The following is a 19,795-nucleotide window of genomic DNA, read 5'->3' as shown; positions in this document are numbered from 1 at the left end:
CACAATAAATTCTATTAATTTATACAGCATAAAATGTTTATAGGATTATTAATTTATGATTGGACTATACTAAATCCAAAAATAATTATCAAATAATTGCACAATAATTTAGTTTTGTGTATTATTAGTTATTCTGGAATCATTTTAGATTAGTATTTTCAATTATATGATTTGATTTTATTATAATTGAAATTAAAATAATTGTCAATAGGTATTAAATATTTATTAATAAACATTTAGTTTCAGATTTTAAAATTGAAAATACAGTCATTTTTTAATAACAAAAGCCTATAGTAGATCTATCGGCATTGATGAAACATAAAAAATCAAGGATCATAAAACATTTTAGAATTAAATTGTATGTTTTGAAAAAATACGAGTTTGTTGATAAAAAAAATAATATTTTACTTATTAAATAAAAAGTTTTTAGTATAAGTGATTTTTATTCATAATATAAAGTGTCTCCATTTAGACGAGAGTTTTAATGATATTACTATGTTATTAATAATGGCCTTGACTACCTGATGATTGTCACGATTGTAATCGATATTTGTGAGGGTTTCTAAATATTTATAATGATAACCAAAGATTGAACAGCATCAACAAAATCATCACTAACACAGGAGTAATGATTATAAATTATAATATCATTTTAATGTATATTATAATAATAATTAATCAAAACTTTCGATTTGAAAGAATTTTCTCATAATATAAAAACATAAATATTTTTTTACTAGCTAGTATTTAATTTAGTGTTATGGTTGTATTAATAAATACAGTACCACAATGAAATAGCATGTATTATTAAATAAATTAATGAAAACAGTTATTTTTATTTTACAATGAAATGTATTTTTAATTCAAATAGAAAAAAAAATAATAAAATTATTATAATCTAATATAAAACATTATATATATAGTATGAATTTAAACAAAAAAACATTTTTGTTTATTTAAAAAAAAAATATATAAATCTATTACAAAAGTATTTATTTATGAGAAGTGCTTAAATATTTAAAATTACTTTTTTTAGTAAAACAAGGGTATATACAAATGAAGAGATGGTATTTTCCTTAAAATAATTATTGAAAAAATATATTTATTATTTTAAATCTTAAAATAATTTTTGTACGTATTAATGTAACATAACAAATTATACATATAATGTTGTTCTGTATTTAGGTTTTAGTATCAAATTATTATAATTAAATGATTTAATTACGTTATACAATTAATAAATATTAGATAACTATATCAAAATAAATAAATAATATAAAATAATTGATATCTAAATAATTTTTTTTTTTTTGTTTTAAGATTGACCATAGTAGAGATAATATTTGATATAAAATCAATAAGATAATAACTATGCTACTAAATTACGTATATAAATAAATATGGAAATATATTTTTATTCTTAATTTACTATAAATTAAGTTTTAAATAATTTCTGAAAAAAAGATGGCTAAATTATTACATTTTTTTTCTATTTAGAAACAGGACGATTTAAATAAATTTTCATATAGGTACATTAGGTTGGAAGGGAAAAAGGATTTCAAAGGACCCACGAGGTTTCATACGTAAAAGAGATCTATTAGACTTTACGACTAAGCAATGACCAACCCAGTGCCATCATTCCCTAAGGGTAGATATGGTTTACTCAGCTCCTATTTTATTTTTTTACACCAGACACATAGCCCTTTCTATCCTTTTTTGTGACCAATAATGCACTAATTATAACACTCGTCCACCTTTGTTTAGTATAAATTATATTTTATTATGTGCCTTTTATTTATGTTGAATTTGTATGTATTTATATAAATTTGACTGTTAGCATAATACTATTCACTATATATACATATTTTAAATTAAAAACAAATTAGCGAAAAAATATTTTTTTCATTATATTATAATACCTACATCATATACCGAGTCATTGAAATAAATAAATTTCATGTTTTAAAAAACAAGTTAGAGAAGTCGTTCTATTATAAAATACCTACCTATAAAACAGATTTTATATTTTTCTGTAAAGAAAATTTTAATATGATAATATTTATTTAATATCATATCAATCGATAGTTTAATGTAGAATGTATACAATAATAACTTTTAATAATAGTCTAAAGATTGATTTAAAATTTCTAATGTTTCAGAAAGTGTCATTTTTCCGCATGTACGGCTAGTCCGAATATATTTACACTATTCAGGGAACCGTCCTGACAGCTATAGTGTTACCAATGATATTTATCTCCCAAATATTTACCCACCCTATAAACTGTAATAAGAAATTTTTATTCTATTTGCTATTATGCATACACTATAATAAATTATTATATTAACTTTTAAGCTAAATTTTAAAAATAATAAAATATAAATGTACTAGTTAACATCCTTGCAGTATACTCACCTGTACCTGATTTTTTTTTTTTACTTATTTAATTACATTTTAATATATTATAATATTATACACAATATATTAGTGTTATACAGTTATATAAATTCTCCATCATAAGCACAGAGGGTCACTATAAGAAAATACATACAAACATTGATGAGATACGTATAGAGACAATCACATAGATATTTATTTGAAAAAAATCAAATAATAAACAACGATTAAAATAAAATCGTTGTAAAATTCCAAAAAGTAATCTTATTCTTTAAACCTTATTATTTCTAATAATGTTTGTAGAATTTAGAAGTGTTTTGGAGTACATACTAAATTTAAGATTTTTTATATCTCGATTATTAAAAACATATATGTATTCATTTTTATACGGTGATAAAAGTTTGACGTAAGTTAATATTTCTACGCACAACCTATAACGTTCGTATTTATAAAGTATCGCTAGAAATACCATAATCCTTTAAAACCGATGACAAATAAGAATAACGGTTCTTCGTAAAGGTAACTTTTATAACGCATTATATTATTATTATCGTGTAATAATATAATATGGATATTTATTATTAAAATTGTTTTTATGTAATCACCTCGCGTTTTAAATTTTCTATTTTTTCGCACAAGTTAAATTGTAACTTGTGCTGTGTATCCATCGGATATCCGTGATATTTAATATTAAAACAAATACGAATAAATTTACAAACTCACAAAATAGTTTAAATTTTGTTTTAGCCGAAATCATACACATTCAAACACGTTTGATAATAATAAAGAGTTCGCATTAACTAGCTTACTTCAATCATCCAACTTACACATACGAGTATTCATTTCAAAGAAAAATTGTACGGGATTTGATTTGTTAAACAAATAAACTCCACGAGGGCTGGTTTAAAAAATTGCCATAACGTGTAGGTAGCTAGTTATGTAAACACATGCATACAATTATTATTATATCAGTTTTGCCATGTTATAACTATATCTATATGTATAACACTAAAGTAATAATAATAATAATCAAAATATAAGTATAATAACACTTCTCCCTCATGATACATCCGTCATGATACCGTTGACTGTGCGGCCTATCTACTTTTCGCGTATCTACCAACATAACCTGGTCATGTTGATGTTTGATTTCCCGAGGGATTGCAGTTATTCCACTCATGTCAGTGTTCTGAAAAAGTTTCATTTTGCACGGGTTTGTCTATTGAAGAGGTATCACCAATATCATTTCCTTTTGCCTCATTTTTTTTTTTTTTTTAGATTTTTTTGTTCCAATCTTTTTGTAACCGTTAATGTCCACCCAGGTTACCGGTGCACTGTCAGTTCACTAGAGAACTTATTGTACTAAAATGAACCGTTAAAATAGCCACGAGTTAAACCACATGCTCTATTGTTGGCTGTCAAAACCAACAATGACTTTTGGAAACAAGCAATTTACCCACATCGATTGTACTCTTGTTAGCCACGGTCCACACCAGCCAACCTCCGTATTATAGGTCACTATTATTTTAATACTCACGTATGATCGAATATATTCGAAAGTTTTCTCTCGTTTATCATCAATAAAGGGTACGGGAATATTTACACACAATATTTGGCTTCCATCTATAACCAAGCTGGTTGGTCAGATAATTAATCATAATTCACTAATATTTCTGAAACGTTAATTTTTTTTTTTTTTTTTGTTTAAGGCAAAATAAAACTTGACTTTCATAAATAATTCTTATTATATTTTATATTACTATCTAAATACCCTACACAATGATTACAATTTTAAAAATAATTCGGTCATTTTCCCAAAACTAAATTAATATTGTTTGTTTATTTAAAACAATTAGTTAAAATTAAATTTTAAATAAATCATAAAATATTCGAGATTGTTTATGCATTGTCTTTATATCTACGTTCACTATAAATTTTGGATTCAATATTTTTAGTAAGGGATCTTAAATATTATTATCTATCAGAGATAAAGAGTTTAATATTATTGTTAAAGGAATTGAAGATAATATATTATATCAGAACAAGTTTTTTTTTTAATTTTAGACTTTTAGATAAAAAATTTAAATCGCCCTAAAATATTTAATCGCTCTACAGTAAGTTAAGAGCATATCACGCATTAAGCAGGTCACAGCATTAGAAACATGGGCGCCCGGAGGAAGGGGCAAGACGGGGTATTTGCCACTCCCTGGAATTCAAATATAATGTTGAACATTATAGCTTTTATTTTGATTTAAATAAACATTTCATTGATACTTTTACTTAAGTATGTGGGGGTAGCCAGTATAAAAATGATTGGTAAAAATAAAAGATAAAATTATTTAATTAAACGTTTGTTCGTTGTAATAACAATACATTAATCAATACAAAATAACACGTAGATAAGATGACCGATACACACCGACGCACACGACGTCTAAAAATAAACCGTATGTACAATATTGTTATTTATTTTATTATGTTGGAAACTATTGTAATAATATTGTGAAATTAAATTATTCGTCAACACGCCGTCAACGGCGGAACACGGACCACGCTAAACTACGTACGTATTGTATTTAAAATATATTTGATGTTTAATTACATTTAAGTTCAATGATAAATTTTTGTATACCATGAATAAAAAATGATATTAAGTTGATACAGTCTAACGTCTAAAATTGTTTTCAATAATAATATTTAAATTCTAACAGATATTCCATTATCATCCTTCTACGATTATTTTATTAAGTACTTATCAGAAATTTCTACTTTGGCCGACCAAAATACAAACTAGTTTCAATTTTCTACCAGAAATATTCTTTAAATGTCTTAAAACAAACAAATATACATTATTTTATAAAATCAATACATTTCTTTCAAAACTTAAAAATTAATGTTAGTCTATCAAAACCTTAGCAGAAAATAGATTTTTAGTGACAGATACCTTATATAATATTATTATTATTTATTAGTATTTTTTTTTTTTTTTTTTTTTAATTCAGTAGATCTAACTATTTTTAACAAATTTATTGCATATAACTTAAAAGTCAATATCAAAGTATTATAGAATATTATTAATATATTTGTAAAATAACAATAGATTAAAATTAATCTAAATATTTCGAAAATTTTATGGTGCATAGAAAATAATTATATACATAAAAATTTTAGTCTCTATGATTAATATATTTTGAACTACAGTAATATAAATACAATTATTTGATAGAAAATCTCGATTTTTTCTTTGAATATCTTGTTTCGTCAAAATTGACATTAATATTGGAACTCAATATCTGTGAAATTGTCAGTTTATATGTGTAGCTTACATTTTTCAAATGCTGTCGTCTAACATGTGCTACCACATATTATATTACATGTATGAATAGTATAGTAAAGTTTTAAATAGGTGATGGTTATTTCAGCTCAATTAATTGAAGTGGTTTATTTGCTTTTTTATATTAATTTTTAACATTGTTTATGCTTTAAATGTTGACATTAATAAATCTGTATTATTTAAATAATAGTATTGATGGTTACTAAAGTTTATCTTAAAAACCTCAGCTTATATTATACAGTATTGTTGAAGTAAACTCAATGTATTATTACTCGTATTACTGTGTAGTATAAAAATATATTTTGTAAGAGTGGGAGTAATTTTCATTACGTTTTATATAATTGTTCATTTTCATTGATATGAGTTGAATATTTATTATTAATTTCATTTAAAATTAAACTGATTACCTGTCGAATGACCATGTGGTTGTAAAATAGATGCAAGTCTTGGTTTATCTTCATCCAGCATTACTTCAGTTTCCGACCCGATCACGTGGTATATGTTGCTTTGGCATTTCAACTTCAGCTTTCCAGCAATTAAAACATCATATTCAATTGACGAGACAGTCTTAAATAATTGACCAGATGGCCTAACTGATGGTATTCTGATTATACGACCGTTTCCCAACTAAAACAAAATTAATTTTTGTATATTTTTAATGAATTTTAAATTTAATATTATTATGATAACATAATTTATTGTACGCTAGTTAAGTTTAAAAATTTTAATTTATGTAAATCTAAATTATATTTTTAAAATTTAATTCTTTGATGTTTGGTTGAAAATATTTTTGTATTGATATTAATATTATATATTTTTTAAGAAACTAACATTATATATAATATAATATACATTATAAAATTAATTGTTATAAAGTAAATATTAATGTTTATAAATCATATTGTGTAGTAAATGTTATAATAGGTATTTCATTAAGCACCTCAATAGATTTAAAACTAATTAAATGATTTTGTGTATTATAAAACATTTTGATCTCTATATTTCATCAAGGTATATCACCATTAAAAGTATAGCCACTAGTTAATATCAAAAAGCAAATTTAAATAGTATAGATAAATATCAAAGTCATTAAATATGGATTATTATAAGTTAATTTAAGACTAATGTATAAAAAATGTATTTAAGTCCAATTTTTATTTTATATTTTCATTATTTTCAAACAATTCATAATTAAACAAAAAGAGAGGTTTAGTTAATGAAATCATGGTTATGTGATAGATATTAGATATGCTTAGTAAATAAAAATTATGTAGCAGTCCACGCGAAGATATTTATGTGTGTTTATATGTATCTCATTAAAACTAGTTCACTTATTCAATAAAAAATAATAATGTTATGTAAAAAAAATCATTCAAAGTAGAAAATGTAAATATTTGTCCCGCTCTGTCCTGATAATAAACGATTCATATTAATATATATAATGGAAATATGTGTATGTAACAAATAGACTTCTAAACGAAGGGTATTATTTTAAAACAACAAAATGTCTTCTTTTCTTATTTTTTTTTTCTTGCTTAAATAATTATTTCATTCAAAATGTCAGGTTTCGGTTAAAACTAATACTTCGCTACATAATCTTACTTCCGTTAGAGTTGTAGTTTTACAAAAAGGAATGTTATTGTTTCTTTTTCTATTATCTTGTAGTCAGTGTCGTAGCGAGGTTCATCAGTGTTTTTGGCCAGTTACCATATTTCCATTTTTGTAAACTTTTACCCCCTCCCCTCCATTATCACACAAATTTTTAACTTGGTTTCAAATAAAATATAGATGTTCAAATTTCAATGCAAATTTTTTAAGTTAATTGTTTTTTTAAATATGTTACTAAATTTGATCGATAAAAAATAAAAATCAACAAATGGCAATAGTGGCTTTTTAAATACCTACTAAATATTTTCATTTTTGTAAATAATTATTTTATTAAAACTTAGATAACAACTTATATTAATATAAGTAAATTTATTTAATTTTGTTTAATGATAATAATAAACAGCTCACTGAAGTATTTCTTTTAGAACTTTCTTTCATGAACTTATAAAATATAAATGACTAAATATTGAAGTATGAGTAATATCTACTTACCAATAAATATGAATATGTTTAAGGGAGTTGAATTTTGAATCTTGTTTTTAACTTTGACACGTATTTTATAATTTTATATTTAATAATAATAATGCAAAAAAATTTTTTAAAAATATTATCATCACTAGACGTAAAATTTAAATAACATATATTTTATATCGTAAGAATTTTGTTTATATAGTATACTCGGATACTTATATCATGTGTTATTGATTGGTTATCTATTTCAAATACTTTGAAATTGCCCTACATTTTTAATTTATATTAATATATAGTACAACTACTTTACGCATATTCTAAATTAAATTTATATTATTAATATAAACAATTATAACATAGGTATATTTTATTTTTCTAAACTTAAATTGATAAAATAATTCAATATGATTTTAAAGATAATAAATATAGATAGTTATTTAATAAAAGCAAAAAACATATCTTCAAGAAGAATCTTAGTATTTAAATATACCTACATTTTATTCATAACGAATCGTATAAAAATAAATTCAAAGCAATGAATCTACTTTGTTTATATTACTTGTATTAGTTGTATTTTTCAGTCAAAGGTATATAGAAATGTTAATAATAAATACCGTATTGGTTATTACCTTAAAAAAAAACTTTTCAACAGATAAATCACGAATACTATGATAACTAAACGTTAACATAAAACTGTAATAATATTTCTTTAGCATCTGATAACTTATATTTTATAAGTTTTAAGACTCTGAGCGTAGTAATGAAATATGGCTATATAGTTATGTATGTATAATGTATATTTTATATATTTTTTATTAATTCTTTGTGCCTATCATCAACATTTTAATCAATAAAAATGCTTCAATCAACTAAAAGTGGTGTTCTTTGAAGATAAATCATAATAATTTTCAAAATATTTGGGAGAAAAAAATATCATAAAACGAGAATATTTAAGCAACAATAGTTTTTTTTTTTTTTAAAAGAACAATTTTGTATATTTTAATGTAAAAAAAAAAAATGATTTTTTAATTTATTTAATTACATTTTCTTAATATAATATAAGTTTCAAAATATTACTTATGATTACAACTTACGAGGAATCCTCTATTATATTTATAAGTGTTGAACATTAAAATTTATGATGTTTTGAACTAAAAATCAATTTTATAAACGATTGTGATTTTGAATAAGTTTTGTCAAAATTTGAATTTTGGGTACTTTAAAACAAATCCTGTGACTATGTATTTCGATGTTTATTAATTACTGTAAGAATAACTTATGAAAAATGTAAAATTAAATTTTCTATACAGCAGAAACTTTTATAGAATTTGTATTATCATAGAATAAATAAATATAATAGTATATTATTATAATATAATAATATATATATATATATGAACAAAATTAAATAGTGTAATAAAAATATATTTTTATAATTATTAAATTATCATAATGAATATTGTACGTTTTTAGTGTCTGAAAATATATTATACGAGATACACTCATAAACATTGGTAAATATAATTTGATTAGAAATGTTATACCAAGGTAAAATATTTTATATGAGAAATATAATGTGATTAATTATTAAATACAATTAATGTACCGTACTCATAGTTAGATAACAGTGGTGTTTTATTTTTAATGGTTTATATTTATATTTATTGGTATAACTTGTGTATGTGTTACATGTTAAAAAACTAATTATTTTTTTAACTTATATAAATTTAATATAATATAATTACAAATCACAATAGAATCAACAGAAAAGTTAAAATTTGTTTTATCTGATATTCTCAAACAGATTTAAGACCATTGGGTATTACACGTAAGAAAGAATAGGTTAAAAACTAAAAAGTACCTAATTTACATAAACATAATACGTTTTAATTAAAATATCATTCTTTTGAATACGTTTAAAAAAAACAATTAACGTACCAAAAAAGTCTGGATTTTGTTTAATTATTTAACCATGCTGGGAGTTATACGATAAGATGACATTCCCTTATGTCTACCTAGTTAAAGTTATATATTTTATAGTAAATGTTGTAAATTTTTTAAGTAAATTAAGTCGGTAATAACAATGAAAAAAAACTTAAATAAAACTATCATTTTTTTTTTTTAAATTTTGTGTTTATACAAAAGATTTATTTTATAAGCTGTATAATATAATGTAGTGTATTATAGTAAACTTCGACTTGATATAAGTTCTATATTTGCAACATTATTTTCATTATAATAAAATGTTATTGTACCTACCTCTTTATTATTTATGAACCAAGTGATATTTGCAGGTGGATTTGAGGGCGGTGATGAACAATTTGCTCTTAACTTCTCACCGAGAGAGTACTGAGTCTTTTCAAGATATAACTCTGGTTTGCCATCCATTGTTCCTAAAACACAAATAATACAACACTCATATTATATTATTTACATAATAATTGAAAATGTATTTATTTATTTATTTATATAAATTGTATTGAAAAAAATACTTGGTTTTCAATAAAAAGTGTTTATAAAAAGAAAAAAAAAGAAAACAAATCGGAAACTAAATAAATATTTTGAATTGTACTTAATAATATTTACAAGATAGATTGATTTTATAAGAAAATGTTTTATTTATTTATTCTTCTTGTTTTCTATTATAAATGTTTGTTTTTAATTTTATTAATACATTTCATTAAGTGTACTTATTAAAATATTACTAAGTGAATATTAACGTGATCAAATTTGATTCGAATATAATAAGCAAATGATTGATTACACATAACTATCTAACTATCTAAAAAATAGCAACAAAGTATTCATTTGATTTAAAAATGTGAAATAGGTTTAGCAACAGCGTTGTAAAACATGTGATACTTATGAAATGTATATTTCAATGTAAATGTTTATATGCTACCATTTATGTATTACAGCTTATAAGCAATTTTTTTTTTTTTATTGAACTTCAGCCCGGCAACTAGGACCATTAGCTGTTGTAGGAACTATGAACTCTGGTAGGGGTAAGGTTAGTACGGTACCTAGGTTGTTTTTTACGATTTTTACGATTGATTGCAAACACGTGTATGTGTGGCAAGGTTTTTAACCACTATGATTCCGAGTGGTCACCCATCTGGGAGCTAGTAGCTGTGGCGTTACTTACTCTCAGTTGCATTCCGCGACTGGTAGTAGCCAACGCGTCACGCCAAGCCACAAGCAAAATTACTATAGCCGTTTTTAGCTCTTTTTTATTGATTTATATAAATTAAATTAACATATATTAATTTACTAACCATACATAAGTTATCAAAAAATGAAAACGTTATATAAAATTCTAAATTTACAACTTGGCACATTTTTACATTTACCAATTTAAATTTAAAAATAATATATTTTTAATGTCTAAAGAACAATATTTCTTTTAAGCTTTTTATGAGTGTTGGTATGTTATAAATTTACGATATTTTAATAATACATACGGACAACGTGCATCCAAGCAGCTACAATTTGTGTGTGAAATGTTGGCGCATCTGCACTAACTTCACATCTGTATTTGCCATCCAATTCAGGCGTCACTTGTCTCAGTACCACTTGGTTTGGTCCCGATTCACTGACCTTAAAAAAAATAATCAAAATATTTTTTTACATTTTTATAGTTTAATTAATTCACCCGAAAAAAAGTAGGTGTGTGAAAACTTATGATGGCAACGAGCCACATGAAGTTTATCAGTGATTCCATTTGGCTGATTCTGGAAATGACTACACTATACTAATTGCATATGCTATACTTACGTCTACATTTATGGTGGCCAAAGGGAACACTCTTGTGTGCGGCAATTCTTTAGGCACAAAACGAAAAAATTCCTGACGACCTTTATACCATTTGACCGTGTACAAAGCTTCTTGTTCTAAGTCATAGTCACATCGCAGTATCGCAGTTGTACCTTCTCTAATTGCTATTGGAACTTCAATAAATACGTCTTTGAGACACGTTGCCATGCCTGTAACAAATTAAAAATTTAGATTTAAATTTTATTGTTTTTTTTTACACGAGATAATATATTTTAAGTCTTGTTTTATAATACGAGTTTGATATTAAATACAGTTAATACTAAGATATTATATTACTAAATATTTCATAACCTTGCATTTAAATTGGGTTTTCTGAAGGAGAAGGTTAATAATGAAGTATATATTTCAAATGTCATCTCTTTAAAGATGTACATGTGCAATGCAACTTACTTTTTTTTTTTAAACAACGCCAACTGTTTTTTCATAGATCAAGAAAAGACAAACTTTTAAAATAAAAAAATTTGTCTTTAGGTTTTTTTTCATAACAAGATAGACAAAGTTAAAGCTAGGTGATACTAATTTATGAATACGTTATTTAATTATCTGTTTATTTTTGTAATTTAATTTTATATTTCTCTCTTTATTCTAATTAATATAAATAATATACAAATCACTCCATAATTTCAGAGAGTTATGCAGATCTATATTCTAATTGATGATATACAATTTGAATTGTAATTATAAATATTTGTATTGAGTTTCAAGCATATCCAATAAATATAAAATAAATCGAAATAACCACAATAATGAGAATCAACTGAAAACCTTAACTAACATATTTTGAAAAGGGTAAAGTTATATTAGCTGAAGGTTGCTAATACTACTATCCCCTGAGAGTATTGTGAATGTGTAAATATGTAAAACCGACAACAGTTTTTGGCGAGATGCCCTAGTGTGTAGCAGTTCACCGATTGACTAGGTTGCCAATTTAAGAAGAAAACAGTATGCTGCATTGGGATCGTATTTTTGTTTTTTCAAAGTCTGTTTTAATAACTGTTGTTTAGTACTTTTATATCTATTAGAATAGTTTTTGTCTATTGTTTCTAAGTCGTTAAGTATTTTTTCAGCAAATTAAAGAGATTAATCTTCTGAATTTTTAATTTAAATACATTGCATTTTCAGCCAAACTACCTATTTCAAATAATATAACGTAATCAATTTGATAAAATATTTAATTTATTGTAGATAGATATTAAAAATTTAGAACTTATTGGACCAATAGAGAGAAAAAAATATTCTGATTGAAAAAAAAGAAAATATTACAATTATATAATAATAATTAATAGGTAAAAATTTTTTAATGTATTTCATTGTAAAATTAATTTTCTTTAAAAACAAAATTGATTGCATTTTTCCAAGTTTAATTGTTGATTAAATAATAGAAATATTCATCATCATTAAATAAGTCAATACTTCAAATATTGAATATAGATATTATGTTATCTTTGTTTAGATCAATATCTGGAGGCAACAGTCCTTGAAATGAGCTGTCAAGTGAATCTAGTAAACATTTTAGTAAAAAATGTTCAAATATCTCAGCTTAATAAATTTTTTATAAATTAAATACGTTATAATATATTATAATATTACACATTTATCAGTAATTGTTATTTTTTAATTTAAATTTCAAATTTATAAATTTTTTTATAGTTGATATTATTTTTTTTTTGCTATACAATTTATACATAAATTACTATTTTGATTATCTAAAAATCTTTGATTATAGTTAGACTAATTATTTAAAACATTACTTGTACTATAAAAATTTATTGATAAATATTTATATTCAATAAATTATTTAGATAAGTATGAATTTTAATAATTAAATATGCTATGAAACAATGAAAGTATGGAAAAAATTGTCTTATGTGAGGTACTTCGCTATTGAGTAGGTCACTTTTATAAATTTTTTGCAAGTGTATTGTCTTGTTAGTTGTTAAAGACGCATATTTTAAAACAAAACGTATTATTATAAAAAAACTGATGAATAAATCACTTTTTTTTTTTTTTTTTTGTTGATAGAATTTTACAATATTTTGTTGACATAAATATTTATAACTAAAATATTAATTTACTCGAGTAATTGCAAGTATTAAGGTTTTAACATTTTTCCATTTAATAAAAAAAAACGTCTTAATTAAATTTGTAAGATGAGGCTAAAAGTGATGCTGGAAGTATTGATCAGGAAGTTGATTAAGGGTCTTATTAGAAATTATTATATTAATAATTGTTTGAATAAAATAGGAATTGGGAGTTTTTGCCACCATACCAGGTTATTATTTTTATATTTTTTTCATAGTATATAATATCAGTCATATTATTATTTAATAAACAAATATGACTTTGTAACTAAAAACGTCCAGTTTTGTAGTAGTATTTAAATATATTTATAGTTACGAATATTTCATATATATTTAAGGTTTTATTAACGAAATATTCACATTTAGTGAGAGTTACTTCATAAAACGTTAGATATATATTAATACTCATTTTTTTTTATGTTGTAATGAAAAAAAATGTTTTATTTTTAGATTATTAACTTACTAAAAAATGATCAATATCCTACTAAAAGACAAATTATTGGTTTTTTTTTTTTTTTTTTTTATCACAATTGTAGTGTTTTGAATTTATTACGATCTCATCACAATTTACCGAAAAATTTTTTCATCTACAATAAGTGTATAATTTTAATCATGAAAAGTATTGTTCAGAAATATTTTAATTTTGTTTTCATTAGTATTTTTCAAATTTAATATAAATTATTTATATTATCATTAATAAATTATCGTACCTTATATTTAAATTATTTAAATAATAATAATATCTAGTTATTATTGTTTGTGTTATTATTTTTTTTTAATTAAAAACAAATAAATTTACGGTTTGCAATAAAAAAAAAAAAAATTCAATAAGCAATTAATATGATTTATTATTAAATTATTTTTTGAATTATAAAAACTTAACTTTGAGACATTGATCAGGGAAACTATCCAGTGATAGGACCCTTTTATTTATATTATAGAATTTAATCAAGTAACATATTATTTTTATTTCAATTGACAAATGTTCTTTAGACTAAACAATGAATAAAATAATAGCTTGTAAACTCGTCGTGTACAATACGTAGTGTTTCTGAAAGGGCTCATATTACATTTTTAATTAGCATTATAAAACATATTATCTTCTTATAAGATATTAAAAATGTTAAGTCATCTTTTAGTCTGATTTCTTACTCTTAAACAATTATAATACATATATTAATGAATGCATCCGAGTTGGCTCTAGTAATATTTAAGGTAAGTGCTACTACACTAGTCGGGTCCCGGATTACTTTAGTAATACATATTATTATATTTTTAGGTCCAGGATTCTTACATTTAAATTAATATAATTATGGTTCAGCAGTTGACATACTTACGCAACAGTCATTGGTCGCATTAATTATATGATTTCAATGCAAGACAAAATATGATTTATACAATTTTTACGCATGTCAGTTTTTTAAAAATAGGTTACAATTCAGTTACGTAAAATGTTTATGTGTCAAATTAACTTATACTCATACATACAATGGTTTTGCGTTGAACAAACAATTCGTTTGACAATCGCTCGAATTACAGTGTTCAAGTGTTATGGTACTACGTAGGTCGAATAACATTTGAAACCCAACTAGCATTATACCTGTAATCATTTCTAGAGCCTGGGATCTAATTTAGATGCGCCGATATTAAAAGATGTTAAACATAAATGTACATTATAATCACATTTAATTGAAAGTTTGTTAACGATCAAACAAAGAATCTAAATTTACATCTATTTTAGTTATTGGAGTACTTTTAAATAGTTACATAAAATTGAAGCTTAATTTTAGGTATTTATACATATTAATATTAAGGGTTTATTTTTAGACATTCAAAATGTTTATACCAGGTAATTGTGTTCATCTAAGCTTGAAATAAAATACTTTAAAAAAATAATATTTGAATTATTATAGTTCTTTTTAGATTTTATCATTCACATGTTGACAACATTGTTAATAAGTCTTATGTTTGTAAAAATAAGAATTATTTTTTTAAATCGAAAATAATCAGAACAATCATGTGAGTTTTATAGAGATGAGTACTTTTATGATATATGTTTGTCTGCAAAAATAACTATAATTATAACATATTAAATCTGATTTGAATAAAAATATACGTTTGGAATTGTATTGTATAATAAATTATTCTATTATTGTTGAACTTAAATTATTTAAAAATATGTCAATGTTTTTGAAAATATTTTCCTTACGCGAATTCTAGTTGAAAGAAAACAACATTTAAAACAAATAATATATTTTTCAATATTTTTATCATTATTATTATTTTTAAGTATTTTACTTTTTAAAACGACTTATACTTTTAGTAAGCAAATTAGTAGATCATCATTTTGTGGGGTATTTCCGTAAATATATATATATATACATAAAATATAATATACTAATAAATATTTCCACTCCGTTCGTCAAAATTTTAAATACTTATAATTCATAAGCTACTCGTTCGAATTTCGATTTTTATGTACCTAAATACTTCAAAACATTATGTTTTAGAATATGAAGTTAAAAAGTTATGTTGTCGTTCAAAAAAGTAAAATAACTTAAAAGAAAAATTAACGATAAAAATATTAAAACATATTTATTTATATATTAAAGTAGTTTTATTTCATTTAAAATATATTTAAAAATTTTTTTCAGAAACATTAATAGATTTTGAAATTATGAGTTTTGTTCGATTAAATCACTTTGTATAAATAATTAATAATATCGTAAAAAAGTGATAAAACATTAGAAAATTTTGTTGACAGAAAACAAACCATAAACATTAAATATAATATGTATTATCTATATTTATAATAATAATAACTTTGGTGCATTTGTAACTTATACGTGCCTAGTTATTTGTATAATAAATGTCGAAATAAATGTATTCTACATTAATGATAGATAAAAAAATAATCGTATATTTTTCGTGATAAAATTAAATATACTCAACCTTCATCAACGTTCATCAAATATTTTTTATTATTTGGTTGAATTTACGTTGAAGTTGAAGGTAAAGATACAAATACATTTTTTCATTTTTTTATTATAATTAATTTTAATTCAAATTTTTTAGTAGAAATTACAAATACATTTCTTTTTTTTTTTATCAAGTTCGAAAAGTTAATATAAATCTGATTTTAAGAAATATGTTCTGTATTCTGGATTGGTATCATTTAATCTATAAACTATTTTTTGAAAGTAATTTAGTATAATTAATATAAATTAATAGTATAATTTTCAAAATAATTTAGTTTGTTTTGTATTATTTATAGTTATTTGTAATTTTCAAAATGTTTCGTTTATTTTTCGATTTTTTTTAATATAAATTCACTCGTATGGTTTTATTATAATCAAAAATACAATTACAATATTTTATTAAAAACTCGTTTAATTATAATAAATAAAAATAATAATAATATAAATTATATTTTTATAATAAAAATGTTTAATTTAAACATTTTATACTTGAAAATATAGTAAAAAATTACTTGTATACTTTAAGTAACTTTATAAATAACTGAAGTTTAAGTAAAATTCTAAAAATATTGGATATTCACACGTACGAGTATAATAATTACTATGCATGTCCTAAGCCATTTTTGTTCTTGTTTTGTAATTAAAAAATATATTGATCGTACCAGAAACTTAAAACATTAAACTTTAGCTCAAATTATAATTTTCTACAAAATATAAATTTTTTAATATATTTTAGGCGGAGAGTTTATTATAGTCTAATTTTTCAACATTTTTTTGCTTCTGTATTAGATATAATTTTTTTATTTTGGTCGATTTCATGTTACAGTAGATTTGATGATTTTAAGTTTGTTATTAGTAGAAATTAATTCTACCTTCCGTTTTCCAGTAATAAATTGTTCAATTATATCATCATAGCTCATATCAAAAATATTATAACTTATGATTATTAAAATTATTGACATAATTTAATATGATAATATGTTAACTTATCTGTTAAGTATTTAAATTTTATTTTTACTTTTTAGTTATTTTAGCGTATGATTGGCAGTTTTTTTAAATATAAAAATGATAAATTTGAATTTATTTGAGTTATTGTACTAACTACAAAATATGTGTTTTAAAAATAAGATTATTTTATGGTGTCTAATTTTGATTCAATACATTTTATTGTAAATTTAACCATTAATTAGTTGTAAACAAAACCGGTGAGAAGAGCGTGCGTTCCTTCTAAAAGGGTTAGAGGATAATACACAAAGAGTAGGCATCAGGACTTTTATGATGTTTATTAGTAAAGTATAAAATAATTGTGTAACAAAATGTAATTTCCAAGAATTATTTTTGAATTTTTTATTGATGTAATTAGATTTGATACAAGTATATTGTTCTTACTCAGAAACTTTTTTCATCGTATTTGATGAATATTATTATTGAATTCAAATTAAAAATCTCTATTAAAATTACTTACTCATTAACGCGTTAATTTCTAGATGTAGCAGAACAGTTTCTCCGGATTTTTTTTTCATATCCGTATAAGCGTATGTAGTGTTCTGTATAAGAATGTTCTAAAAGTTGTTTAAATAATATTTTATTGATAGAAATTTTAAGATAAATAGAAAATCTTTCATCTAAGTGCTATAATTTGAAGGAAAAATTGATTTATTTTAAACATTTTTGCAAATTTTTCATTCAATCTTATACATTTTAAAAATAATCGTTTAAAAATGGTATGGCCAATAGTTCTGTTATCACTTAACTAAAAATTGGTAATTTTTTGACATTAGCTATGATTAAATAAATTTAAATACCGTAGTTACTGTAACGGGATATTGTTTGCAACCCACGTGCATGTCGATGTATCGAACTTGCGTAAATATAACGTGCCAGAAAACGGACATCAAAGTATAATACAATAATTTACGTATATTTAGTATATATAATACAATTAATAGATAATAATAATTTAACATCAAATAAATACCAATAGCTTCATAGAATTACCTGTATAATAGAGTTAACATATTTTTTAATATAAAATAATGCTATAGGTTTATTATTGTTTTAATAGTTTGACTTTGGTCACAAAACAAAAATATTGTTTTGTATTCATTGCATTTTTTTAATAAAGGGATATTAAGTAAATGATAGTAGGAATACACATTTATATAAATATAATATTTACTTCTATTTATTTCAACAATTATGTGTTTTTATATTTTCATTAAGCAATCGATTACTTATTTATAAATTGTCAGTTGGTTAATTATAAATATTTTGATATTTTTATTTATTGTTTTTATTATAATTTTTTTTTTTTTTTAAGTTACTGATAAAAAAAAATCAATTTTATTTTTGAAACTTTTATCAAAATTATCTATAAAGAAAAACTTTAAAATTATAAATGTAATTAAAAATATAGACATTTAATTAAGTACTAAATATATAATAGCTAATAAGTTATTAATTTCTACTATAATAATACTGCACGATTTATTTTAAACTTTTCTTATTTGGTATGTAAATGATCATTATTTGATATATGGTTTGATTGATTAGGTTCTATTTTCAAACCAATATTGTAAAAAAAATTTATTATACATAACGTCTTGAAAAATTATGATGTTCATGCAAATAAACACATTTTTAAGTCTCCAAAAATGAATACCCTGACCCATATTCATCACATTAAAATTGTGGTAGGGTATTAAAAAGTTTGCCTGGTAAGATTTCTTTTATGAAAAATGATAAAACCGAAAACGGTGAACGCTGACACTAAATAGTCATCAAACGGCAATTCGGTTGTTGATAAGTTGACAATTTCTTAATTAGCCTCTACAGATGATTTATGACATTGGTTTTCATATATATATATATATATATTGACATTGAGTATAGTTTTTTTGAACTCAACAAAATATTATAAACATTTTTTAGCATATTTTTTATTTTTAAAACTAAAGAAAACTTAAAGCGATTTTTCTTTAATATAATGTACGAGATATTGTAGTATATTGTATATATATATATATTATAAAATAAAATGTTGCGGACAGAAAGCGATATGATCTATAAACAATGTTTATTATATTGTTATGAG

General features: G+C 22.6%; 1 protein-coding gene across 3 annotated transcripts in view; it reads right to left on the bottom strand.

The window, feature by feature from the left end:
* The window catches only part of LOC112591052, an 85,775-nt gene that overhangs the window by 334 nt on the left and 65,646 nt on the right, over positions 1-19,795 (bottom strand). For 2 of the 3 annotated variants that reach the window (XM_025334703.1, XM_025334704.1), the window contains 4 exons: positions 11,583-11,791; positions 11,270-11,405; positions 10,068-10,201; positions 6,137-6,356 (listed from right to left, as the gene is read on the bottom strand). In XM_025334703.1, coding sequence (XP_025190488.1) covers positions 6,137-6,356; positions 10,068-10,201; positions 11,270-11,405; positions 11,583-11,791 — 699 coding nt within the window. Of the gene's footprint in view, positions 1-6,136; positions 6,357-10,067; positions 10,202-11,269; positions 11,406-11,582; positions 11,792-12,032; positions 12,097-19,795 lie in introns of those variants that run through there. The other variant, XM_025334705.1, reaches the window with a different exon arrangement.

The sequence above is a fragment of the Melanaphis sacchari genome, unplaced genomic scaffold (genome assembly GCF_002803265.2).
Source record: "Melanaphis sacchari strain LSU unplaced genomic scaffold, SCAv2.0 Contig128_pilon_pilon, whole genome shotgun sequence".
Classification (NCBI taxonomy): Eukaryota; Metazoa; Arthropoda; class Insecta; order Hemiptera; family Aphididae; genus Melanaphis; species Melanaphis sacchari.
This window is presented reverse-complemented; position numbering and strand designations above follow the sequence as displayed.